This window comes from Silurus aristotelis (assembly GCF_946808225.1).
Source record: "Silurus aristotelis genome assembly, chromosome: 5".
Classification (NCBI taxonomy): Eukaryota; Metazoa; Chordata; class Actinopteri; order Siluriformes; family Siluridae; genus Silurus; species Silurus aristotelis.
This window is the reverse complement of record NC_139578.1, coordinates 24,699,326-24,711,703: the sequence shown is the minus strand read 5'-3', so window position 1 is coordinate 24,711,703 and position 12,378 is coordinate 24,699,326. Positions and strand designations below refer to the sequence as shown.

At 38.8% G+C, this 12,378-nt stretch overlaps 1 protein-coding gene across 2 annotated transcripts; it reads left to right on the top strand.

The window, feature by feature from the left end:
- Window positions 1-3,096: 3,096 nt before the first annotated feature.
- On the top strand, window positions 3,097-7,115 carry nicol1 (NELL2 interacting cell ontogeny regulator 1). 2 transcript variants are annotated; one of them, XM_083541574.1, is made up of 4 exons: window positions 3,097-3,225; window positions 3,477-3,601; window positions 4,215-4,303; window positions 6,250-7,115. In XM_083541574.1, exons 2-4 carry the CDS (start codon window positions 3,493-3,495, stop codon window positions 6,319-6,321), a joined length of 270 nt encoding a protein of 89 aa, XP_083397700.1. In that variant the 5' UTR covers window positions 3,097-3,225; window positions 3,477-3,492; the 3' UTR covers window positions 6,322-7,115. The 2 variants fall into 2 exon arrangements, with proteins under 2 accessions (XP_083397700.1, XP_083397701.1); XM_083541575.1 differs by having other exon boundaries at window positions 3,130-3,225; window positions 3,352-3,601.
- Window positions 7,116-12,378: the final 5,263 nt, after the last annotated feature.

Here is a 12,378-nt window from a genome sequence, read left to right as displayed (position 1 = left end):
TACATCTTGCCTCTTTCAAATTTACTACCTGCATGTCTTTCTTCAACACATCCATAAATCTCCTACTTAGTCTTCTGTTTTGTCCCCTCCTTCCTGGTGGCTCCATCCTCAACATTCTCCTACTGATATGCCCCATTTCCCTCCTCTGCACATGTCCAAACCATCTCAGTCAAGTCAATAAACTTTTAGTCATTTCAACCATATATAGCTGATGCAGTACACAGCGAAATTAGACAACGGTTCTCCAGAAGCCTTGTGCTACATAAACAACATAAAGATACATAACAGAAAACACAGAGCTAACAGGACTAGTAAGTGTCCTCACCACATAAAATGCATCGTGCGCAACCTGGTGCAAACAGTGCAAAGACAACACGAGACAGTGTAGGACAAATACAAAAAACATAAAGTAGCGCTGCCAGTAAACCAACTGTATATTATACAGTGCAGTGTGTAAAAGAGAACTGAGTACAGAAGTGCACTTGTTATTAAACAAATGGGTTTGTGCAAAACAGCAACATCAGCAGTCAAAATGATGCACAAAAACAGCATGTAAAACAGTTTGTAAAACAGTTTGTAATAATAAATGGTGATATAGAATGTGTGGTGCTGAAGACATGGATGTGTAAAGTGAGTACGAGTGTGTGTTGAGTCCAGGTTGTACAGATCAGTCAGACAGTTGAGTGTGGGCTTCTCTCACTTTGTCTCCAAAACATCCTACATGCGCTGTCCCTCTAATAAACTAATTTTTAATTTTGTCCATCGTCATCACTTCCAATTAAAAAATCTCAACACCTTCAGCTCTGCTACCTCCAGCTCCACCTCCTGTCTTTAACTCATTGCCAAAGAAGAATGCCTCTTCTATCACAAATCACTCTTGCTATCACTCTTCTCCACCCACTCCACCCTGCCCGCACTCTTTTCTTCACTTCTCTAACACACTCTCCATTACTTTGCACTGTTGACCCCAGGTACCTGAACTCCTCCACCTTCTCCACCTCTTCTCTGTGCAACCGCACCACTCCACTGCCCTCCCTCTCATTTACATACATGTACTCTGTCTTACTCCTACTGACTTTCATTCCCCTTCTCTCCAGCGTGTACCTCCTCCTCTCCAGGCTCTTCTCGAACTGCTCCCTACTCTCACCACAAATCACAATATCTTTCACAAACATCATAGTGCTCTTCCTCATTCCACCACCACATCTTTTTTATCTTCCTTTCTATTTCCAGAAGTCACACCAAGTACCTTTCTAGCTGTCTCCCTTATTACTTCTACAGTAGTTGCCCAATCATCCAGCACCTCTTCACCACCACCGAGCCCCTGTCTGACCTCTTCCCTTAATCTCACACTACAGTCTTCCTCCTTTAATTTTCACCATCCTATTCTTCTTTTAGTCTTCACTCTCCTCCTCTTCTTCAAATCCAAAACCATCCTACAGCCCACCATTCGAAGCTGTCTGGATACACTGTCCCCTGCCAACACCTTACAGTCTCCAATCTCCTTCAGGTTGCATCTCCTGCAGAGAACATAGTCTATCTGTGTGCACCTTCCTTCACTCTTATACGTCACCTTATGCTCCTCCTTCTTCTTAAAATAAATGTTCACCATCTGCCCTTCCAAATTCCTCTCCTTGAGCCCATATCTTCCCATCACCTCTTCATCACCTCTGTTTCCTTTAACTACATGCCCATTTAAGTCTGCCCCAATCACCAATCCTTCATTCCTAGGTTCTCTCTCCACCACTTTATCTCACTCCAGAACTTTTCCTTCTCCTTCATCTCACAACCCACTTGTGGAGCATAGGCACCTATGACATGTATCATCACCCAGTTTTTACGTTCATCACCCTATCAGAAACCCTCCTCACCTCCACTACACTCTTACTGTTCTTTTCCTTCAGGATCACCCCTACACCATTTCTCTTTCCATCCACACCATGATAAACCAGTTTAAACCCATTTTCAATGTTCCTGGCCTTACTCCCTTTCCACTTGGTCTCCTGAACACACAACATATCTACCTTTCTCCTCTCCACAATATCAGGTACCTCTCTCACTTTACCAGTCATAGTACCATCATTGCACATGTTTTACGCTGGATGCCCTTCCTAATGTAAACCTCCTAATTTACCCGGGCTTGGGACCGGCATTAAGAATGCACTAGCTTGTGCAACCCCAATGACTGGATTAATGCTCTATGTAAACACCTTAGTCAGAATAAAGATGTTCAAACCGATTAAAATTATAATCGGTCTGAGAGGGGTGGGATAAACATTTCTATAAACCGAACAAAAAAAAAATTCTTCCATGTAAATGCGTTACAATTGATTACTGCCATTGATAAGACCTATTACTTAAGGGACAAAATGCGCTTTCTTAAATCGCTGTGCAATTTCGGAAGCCTCCTCTTCACCTGGCATCCGTATCAGATCTCATATCTGACTTTGTATAAAACAACTGCGACAGCAGAATTAGATGAATTGAATTTCTGATGGTTTCTTTCTCTGAGGCCAACGTGGTCAACGTTTGAATGACCGGCGTGAATGACTGCCTAAAATCCAGCAATACATCCCACTCCCACCAGTTCCTACTACAGACCTTCATCTGTTGTTCGAAGGAGAGAGAGAGAGAGAAAGAGAGAGAGAGATTGAGATGCTCCTTAGAGATACACAGCCACCAAAAAGTTCAATTTCCTGCGCCCGTCTTTTCCTCACATCTTCCAGCAGTATTATGACTATAATCTTACACTGTATACACTTACACTGGATATTTTTAAAGGAAAAGCTTTATTTCTGGAAGGTTTAGAAAAATACTGACACGATTGATGCTGTTATAAGTGTTAAATAAACTTCTTCTAACAGAAATATCAGTTTGATCTTTTTTTTTAATAATTAAATATAAGTTTGATAATCAATTTTTTTTTACTTTTTGAACCAGGTGGATGATACACAGTAAAAGTAATAATAATAATAATAATAATAATAATAATAATAATAATAGTAGTGGTAGTAGTAGAGCTCTACATGGACTAAAGCAGGAACAGGCTGAGCACCAGTGATGGGCGTGGCTTTCTCCCACGTGACTACACCGGACGAATCAGAGAGCAGGTCTCCATCAGTCTGTTGAATAAAACATGAGGCTCCATATTGTGCTGTAGGATTTCAGACGAGACACCTGGAGCATCTTTAGATCCAGAAGTGCAGCTTCAGTTCCGTTCAGTTGGTTGGTATCTCTCTTTTTTTCCCAGTAATAAATAAATAAATATATCATCATCGTGTTTTCAGGTTTTTCCAAATTGAAGTGCGCTTCCTAATCATATGTATCTTACGAAGCGCTTGGTTGAGACAGGCGCTGGCCTGCATTTGGACCGGGGAAGATGGATGCTGCTGTTGAGATGGTGCATGGATAAGGGTGAAGGAGGTGTAGAAGGAGTTTCTGGGGTTTCCCAGGCTAAGCGATGTGCTGTTTTGCAGGCCGCAGGTGAGAGACATGATGAGGTCGAGCTGTGTTTGGGCTCCGCTGTTGCTGATGCTGCTGGTGCTGGCGGTTCCGATGATTCGCACAGAGCCCGACTCTGGCACTGTTATTCCAGCTGAGAGTGAGATATTAATAACAAATTCTCCTTTTTCCCTTAGTTCATCGACTGCCTTTATTTATTTGTTAATGGTAAGAGATGAAGGATAAACCCAGTAGACTCCACAGTTCTTGCATGAAATCTTAAGATGATACAGTTAATGCATCCTTATGTATGGCATCCATGTGGACCAAATTCTGTCACAAGAACTACTAATTCCAGTCATGCATTTGGATATACAACCACTTTTACAACTTTGTAAATACCATCTGCTTTTCAGTGGTGCTTTATAAGAAATCTGGATCATTTGATAGTTTTTTACTTTGGGTAATGGATTTCTACATCGCCCACAATGCAGGTCAGATCCCGTTATAGAAATGAGAATCGATTATACAAATGATTATAGAAAAATAATCAACACCCTTATGCTATTATTATACCTGTACACTGATGTAATATCTAAATTTGTATTCTGATTGGACATGTAGTGCACTATAGAGTGCAAAACTTAATACCTACTATTGGAGTAATTTCACATGAGAGGAAGAGATGTTTTATTTCTGCATACACATGGGAAATATAAGAGCAGTTGTAGGACAGACCTGGTTGAGTTGATGAGCCTTTGCTCTTGTGTCAGGTCGGCCGTGTGTGGACTGCCATGCGTTCGAATTCATGCAACGAGCACTGCAGGACCTGAAGAAGACGGCGTTTAATCTCGACTCACGGGTAGGTCAGCAGTACACCATCCGGTTTTCCCGAGGACCCTTTACATATCATTTATAAAATGAAAAATCATACAGGATGCATTATTCTTGTAAACATACAGTGCATTCGGAAAGTATTCAGCGTTTCACTTTTTCCACATTGTTATGTTACAGCTTTATTCCAAAATGGATTAAATTCACTATCTTCTTTAAAACTCTACAAACAATACCCCATAATGACAACGTGAAAGAAGTGTGTACATTTATTTACAAATTAAAAATCCTGACAAAAATCACATGTACATAAGTATTCACTGCCTTTGCCATGACACTGCAAATTGAGCACAGGTGCATCCTGTTTCTACTGATCATCCTGGAGATGTTTCTACAACTTGATTAGAGTCCACCTGTGGTATATTCAGTTGATTGGACATGATTTGGAAAGGGGCACACATCTCTATATAAGCTCCCACAGTTAGTGAATGTCAGAGCACAAACCAAGCCATGAAGTCCAGGGAATTGTCTGGAGAACTCAGAGACAGGATCGTATTGAGGCACAGATCTCGGGAAGGAGATAAAATAAAATCTCAGCAGCATTGAAGGTCCCAATGAGCACAGTGCCCTGTAAATGGAGGAAGTTTAGAACCACCATAAGGCTGGAACATAACAACATGTGGAAAAAGTAAAGCGCTGTGAATGCGTTCTGGATGCACTGTAGTTGCTCTGGATAGTGAAAAAGTAACAAGCAGGATTCCTACCAGTCATGAATTTGTCAAATTTGTGTGCCATAAAACAGGGAATTAGTTATATATTTATCCAAACTACTAATGTAGTATCCTTATTATTGGAAAGAAAACAATCTACAGTCTATTGAATTTGTTTGCATGTCCTTTTCTTATCCTCATTTGGTAGTGTTACAAATCTAGAGCTGAAATGGACTCATTTGGGATCTGCTTTACACAATGTCTAACATTTGAAGGTGCAAAATATTTTTATTATGATACAAAGATTAAACAAAATGCAGTCATTTTTGGTTGCACAAGTACTCATTCCTCTGGGTCAGTACTTGTGCAGAATCTTCCCAGATATGTCTCTCATGTATGGATTTTGATCATTTTGCTGTTTCTTCCTGGCAAAATTGTTCTCTCAGATTGCATAGAGATTGTCGGTGAGCATTAATTTGTAAATGTTGTTATAAAGTCTTAATCAGATTGAGGTTCTGTCTGTGTTATGAGTTATTGCAACTCATTTAGTTTTAACTGTATGCTTAAATTTGCCACAGCGGATCATCCGTCTCCATACCCCCTGTCCTCTACATCTGCCTCTTTCAAACCAACTACCTGCATGTCTCCCCTCACCACATCCATAAACCTCCTCCTTGGTCTTCCTCTTTTCCTCCTTCCTGGTGGCTCCATTCTCAGCATTCTTCTACTGATATACCCCATGTCCCTCCTCTGTACACCTCCAAACCATCTCAAGCTTACCTACCTCTTCTTGGCTCCAAAATGTCCTACATGCGCTCTCCCTCTAATAAACTCAGGCTTATAACATTGAATAATAATTCTGCTAATCTTTCTTTCATAAAGCTCATAATTAAGCTCTAGTTTTCCTTCTTCAAAGTTATCATTATTATCTTGACTGTAATTCCCCCTGTATTACCACTAAGAAGCCTGAAATCTTTTTTTTACCACTTCCTTGGTGTAAATTTGCTTTACTTTGATTGAATAAATATTTCAGTACATCTGGTGTCACCTGTTAAAAAAAAAAAAAAAAAATATCTAATGGACAACAACAGGTTGAACATTTATGTTGAACACACGGGTTAAATTTCGTTCAGTCGGTTGATGACAGTGAAATGTTTAAATGTTTAAAGTGTTTCAATGACGTGTGATATCTAGAGCACTGAGTCAGTAATTCACCTGAAACTAATCGCTAACCTGTTCACTGTGTGTTTGCTTTGTTCATCAGACTGAGAATCTGGTGTTGAGAGCCGAGAGGAGGGCGCTGTGCGACTGCACACCTATCAACACCTTAAACTAAACACCAATGGAGGGTTTTCAGCCCATCGTGCCAATGTATTGTGTACTTATTCTTATAAAAAAACAAAACAAAACATGAACACTAGCCAAATGCAACATTTTCTTTACGTGTGTGGTCTAAATAACTTCTTACAGAACACAAGACTGGCATGTTACAGAGCTGTATGAGCCAAGACTATCTTAATCATTATAGGTTTTTATTTTATGATTCTATAATAAATGTCGTGGATATACAGTGTATGTAATGTTAAGGCTTGATTTCTTAATATTTATATTACTTAATACTTATTACACCTAAATGGGCCGGATATAATTTGCACATTAGTACTGCTCTTCTGTGTCGCACTGTGGGCTTCTAGAGTTACATTTTAAATATGGGACTGTTTGATATTAGACATGCAGCAGATAGAAGTATTTTCATGTAGAAATCTGTAGAGAAGAAATATCTTTGAAGAAATTTTATAATACAAATGTATGATGTGTGTAGAAAAGGTAGTTCTCTGAGTTTTGTCAATGTATTGCTAAGAAAAGGCAGGATAAATGGACACATTGGTTGTTTTATACTGTCATTAAAACAATCACAACTCTGATTGCCATGTTGGTGTGACGCTGAGTTGAATAGAGTTTGTGCTGATCTGCAGAGCTGTGAAGGTCAATACACAGTGGCTCACTACATGTAGCTGAAACGGTCACCAGTTTAGAGTATAAGTAACTTTAATGTTTTTTGTCATTTGTACACATTTTTAGTTGAAACCATTTTTAACGTGTCTGAAACAAAATTGAACACAGACGTGAGTGCGGCCTTTCGTTGTGTTAGTTTCTCCACGTGTTAATGTACAGAATGTTGTTTTATGAAAGAGAAAAAAGTTCAGTAGTAACAGACAATGTGAATGTTTCTCCTGGGAAAGTTCTATTGTTCAACACTTTATCTGCAGCTCACCCAAATCGTAGCATGTACAATTTTTTCTTGATACAAAAACAATGACAGAATTGAACATTTTTGCTGTCAGGTTTGTAAAATTCAATCAGCAGGTCTACAGAGTTCTGTTTTCTTTGGTGCTGTTCTGTTAACTTTTTTTTCCCCTTTTTTCCTGGTAAGCCTAAAAGTTGATGTTTTATCACTTAAGCCCTCAATGGGAAGATTTTTCATCCCATCTTTCATCAAATTCATAAGTGTGTCCAAACTCATTTAAGAACTCTCATCAAGTACATATGAAGATGATTATATATTCTTGTAGAAGAATTAATGCAGAGATACCAGAAGGAACGTATCATGACTGATACATTGATGACGAGCAGCTATGTAAAGTGTCTTTTATCTTTGTGCAGATATGTGCATGTATCAGGTGAAAAGGGCACTTTTTGGACAGTGAATGACTGGAAAAAAGTCTGTGAACAGATGAGTCCAAATTTGATATTTTTGGCTCAAACAGAAGCTTGTTTAGTGGTTGCTTTCGAGCAAGAAAGGTTTGAGACTGCAGCTAATTAGAACCAAGTTCAACATACAAGACAATGACCTGAAGAATACATCCAAGTGCTCGCAATGTTATTTAGAGAGCAAACATACAGGCTGGAGTGTTATCTATCATGGAAAATCCTGCCCAGTCACTGTACCTAAATCCTACTGAACTGCAAGGTCACAAGGTCAGAAAGAAATCTCCAAGTAGTGAAGAATTTCAGTTAAATGTTTGGAGAAATGAACTGTCTGGATGCCAAGAGTGTGGAAAGCTATTATATTTATGCTAAGGCAGGATTTTTCAATGAAAATGACATTTTAAATCTGTACATTTATAGATTTTTGTCAAACTAAAACTTCTTGTTAAATTGAATGACCTCAAAAATGAGGTGTTTCAAAACTTTTGACAGGCACTGTAGATATTATGCATGCATTACTTTAACACACACACACACACACACACACACACACACACACACACACACACATATACAGTGAGGAAAATAAGTATTTGAACACCCTGCTATTTTGCAAGTTCTCCCACTTAGAAATCATTGAGGGGTCTGAAATTGTCATCGTAGGTGCATGTCCACTGTGAGAGACATAATCTAAAAAAAAAATCCAGAAATCACAATATATGATTTTTAAACTATTTATTTGTATGATACAGCTGCAAATAAGTATTTGAACACCTGTCTATCAGCTAGAATTCTGACCGTCAAAGACCTGTTAGTCTGCCTTTAAAATGTCCACCTCCACTACATTTATTATCCTAAATTACATGCACCTGTTTGAGGTCGTAAAATTTCCCCTACGGGGAAATTGCCAAGCAGCTTGGTGAAAAAAGGTCCACTGTTGGAGCAATCATTAGAAAATGGAAGAAGCTAAACATGACTGTCAATCTCCCTCAGACTGGGGCTCCATGCAAGATCTCACCTCGTGGGGTCTTAATGATCCTAAGGAAGGTGAGAAATCAGCCCAGAACTACAAGGGAGGAGCTGGTCAATGACCTGAAAAGAGCTGGGACCACCGTTTCCAAGGTTACTGTTGGTAATACACTAAGACGTCATGGTTTGAAATCATGCATGGCACGGAAGGTTTCCCTGCTTAAACCAGCACATGTCCAGGCACGTCTTAAGTTTGCCAATGACCATTTGGATGATCCAGAGGAGTCATGGGAGAAAGTCATGTGGTCAGATAAGACCAAAATAGAACTTTTGGGTCATAATTTCACTAAACGTGTTTGGAGGAAGAAGAATGATGAGTACCATCCCAAGAACACCATCCCTACTGTGAAGCATGGGGGTGGTTTTCTGCACATGGGACAGGGCGACTGCACTGTATTAAGGAGAGGATGACCGGGGCCATGTATTGCGAGATTTTGGGGAACAACCTCCTTTCCTCAGTTAGAGCATTGAAGATGGGTCGAGGCTGGGTCTTCCAACATGACAATGACCCGAAGCACACAGCCAGGATAACCAAGGAGTGGCTCTGTAAGAAGCATATCAAGGTTCTGGCGTGGCCTAGCCAGTCTCCAGACCTAAACCCAATAGAGAATCTTTGGAGGGAGCTCAAACTCCGTGTTTCTCAGCGACAGGCCAGAAACCTGACTGATCTAGAGAAGATCTGTGTGGAGCAGTGGGCCAAAATCCCTCCTGCAGTGTGTGCAAACCTGGTGAAAAACTACAGGAAACGTTTGACCTCTGTAATTGCAAACAAAGGCTACTGTACCAAATATTAACATTGACCTTCTTAGGTGTTCAAATACTTATTTGCAGCTGTATCATCCAAATATATAGTTAAAAAATTCATACATTGTCATTTCTGGATTTTTTTTTTTAGATTATGTCTCTCACAGTGGACATGCACCTACGATGACAATTTCAGACCCCTCCATGATTTCTAAGTGGGAGAACTTGCAAAATAGCTGGGTGTTCAAATACTTATTTTCCTCACTGTATATATATATATATATATATATATATATATATATATATATATATATATATATATATATATATATATATATATATAGTTAGATAAGATTTGGAATCAGAATCAGAGCTTTATTGCCAATTATGCACTTACAAGGAGGGATTTCGTTTTTGTGACAGATGCCTCCAGTACACAGAGCAACAACACACAGATAATAAAAAAATATGATATGTAAATAAAATACAAAAAAATGTGGTCAAATGGCATTGGAGATATCTTTATTGCACAATGGGGAGAGTATTAAACTGTTCCTGAAGCACTGTATAAGGAATCCTGTATATAAGAAATCCTGTATAAAAGCTTTTCCATAAATTGATTCTAAATACAAAGGGTCCTGCTTAACATATTACAGTACAATCTGTTAAATATAGCGTACATTTATAAGCATTTAAGGCCATGCTCAATGATGAATAAGATACATGTTAGTGTTTATCAGATATATTTTGATGTTTTGTTTAGAATTTGCTTTAAAAAAAAATGCAGTTAACATTATTACTGATCAATGCAACAGTTTTAAAACTCTGGTTAAAGCCCAATCTGGCAACCCGTGATTCGAGCGTGCCTCTCTAAGTGGGCTCGCGGGGGCGCGCACAGCACAGCACAGCTCAGCTCCGGTGTCGCATCGCTGCAGAATTTACAGGAGATCAAGTGATCGGCTCCAACAAAACACACACACACACACACACACACACACACACACACACACACACACACACACACACACACACACACACACACACACACACAGCAGCCTCTAAAGAGACCTGAGATCCCAACACAGCGCCATGGGCTTCAATTGTAAAACTGCAGAGTCCAGCATGCAGGAGGCTGCCAAAAACTGGCCAGTATGTCGCAGTGAGAGAGGGAAAAGCACAACAGACTCTGTGTACCGCACACATCCGGTTTTTGGATTATTTCTTCCCATAATTATGCCTAGATAATATTGCATGAGTTTGTGTGAGGTGAGAGAATGATACACTGGTGAAATAAAATTAATCATATTAAATACTTTCATCAGAAATACCTGAACTTAGAGTTTTGGGAACTTGAAAAAGTAATAAAGAGTGGGAGATACATGTAACCAAAATAACTATGACAGACAGACAGACAGACAGACAGACAGACAGACAGACAGACAGATAGATAGATAGATAGATAGATAGATAGATAGATAGATAGATAGATAGATAGATAGATAGATAGATAGATAAAATGTTGCTCTTGAAGAAGTTGACACTTTTAGCTGATCCCTATTTCTGGAAAGTGGCAACAAATCCTTTTAACATTTTTATTTTTATGAAAAAAGAAAAAGAAGAAGAAAAAAAAAACAGTGTTCAGTTTTGTAAATCCAATCATATGCAGTGCATCCAGGCCTAAGATACATCTAGCAGGATTCATACCTACGATGGCGTTTCGAAGAAGCTTTTGTCACTTAAGCACAGTGAAATTTTTTTCTTCACATCAGAGCTTGTTAGGAAGCTGAGGTCAGAACATGATCAGCAGGGTCACTCACCATACAGAGCCCTGAAGCTGAGGGTTAAACGTGGCAGCTGGACGGCCCTGGGGCTTAAACCCTCAACCTTCTGATTAGTAAAAAAATGTCAATAACTCAGAGTCAGAATACATTATATAACGCCATAAATGCTAATCACAAATGAACATCTCAGTTGTTTTAATGTATGAATTAAGAGCTTTCAACATGCTAGATTTAATACTGTAGTAATGAACTTAATAAATAAATAAATAAATAAATCAAATAAATAAATAAATGTTTAGTTTGTGCACAAAGATTATAAATATTAAACAAACAATTTGAGCAATACATAAAAGCAAAGTTTAACAACTGACATGATTTAGACAAAAAAAAAAAAAGAAATGAAACAGATCCATTTCAGATCCTAATAAGTTGAGAAGACTTACTTAATTAATTTCCACTGAGCAGGACATGAACTAAGAAGTGCTGATGACAAACCAGGACTGACCTTCCTGAGATAGTTAGAGAGTATATTTTTTTTTACTAAAAGCAGAATATTTCTTTTTACAATAGCTGTTATGAAAAGGTTGATGTATGTACATTTACAGTGAGGAAAATAAGTATTTGAACACCCTGCTATTTTGCAAGTTCTCCCACTTAGAAATCATGGAGGGGTCTGAAATTGTCATCGTAGGTGCATGTCCACTGTGAGAGACATAATCTAAAAAAAAAAAATCCAGAAATCACAATATATGATTTTTAAACTATTTATTTGTATGATACAGCTGCAAATAAGTATTTGAACACCTGTCTATCAGCTAGAATTCTGACCCCCAAAGACCTGTTAGTCTGCCTTTAAAATGTCCACCTCCACTACATTTATTATCCCAAATTAGATGCACCTGTTTGAGGTCGTTAGCTGCATAAAGACACCTGTCCACCCCATACAATCAGTAAGAATCCAACTACTAACATGGCCAAGACCAAAGAGCTGTCCAAAGACACTAGAGACAAAATTGTACACCTCCACAAGGCTGGAAAGGGCTACGGGGAAATTGCCAAGCAGCTTGGTGAAAAAAGGTCCACTGTTGGAGCAATCATTAGAAAATGGAAGAAGCTAAACATGACTGTCA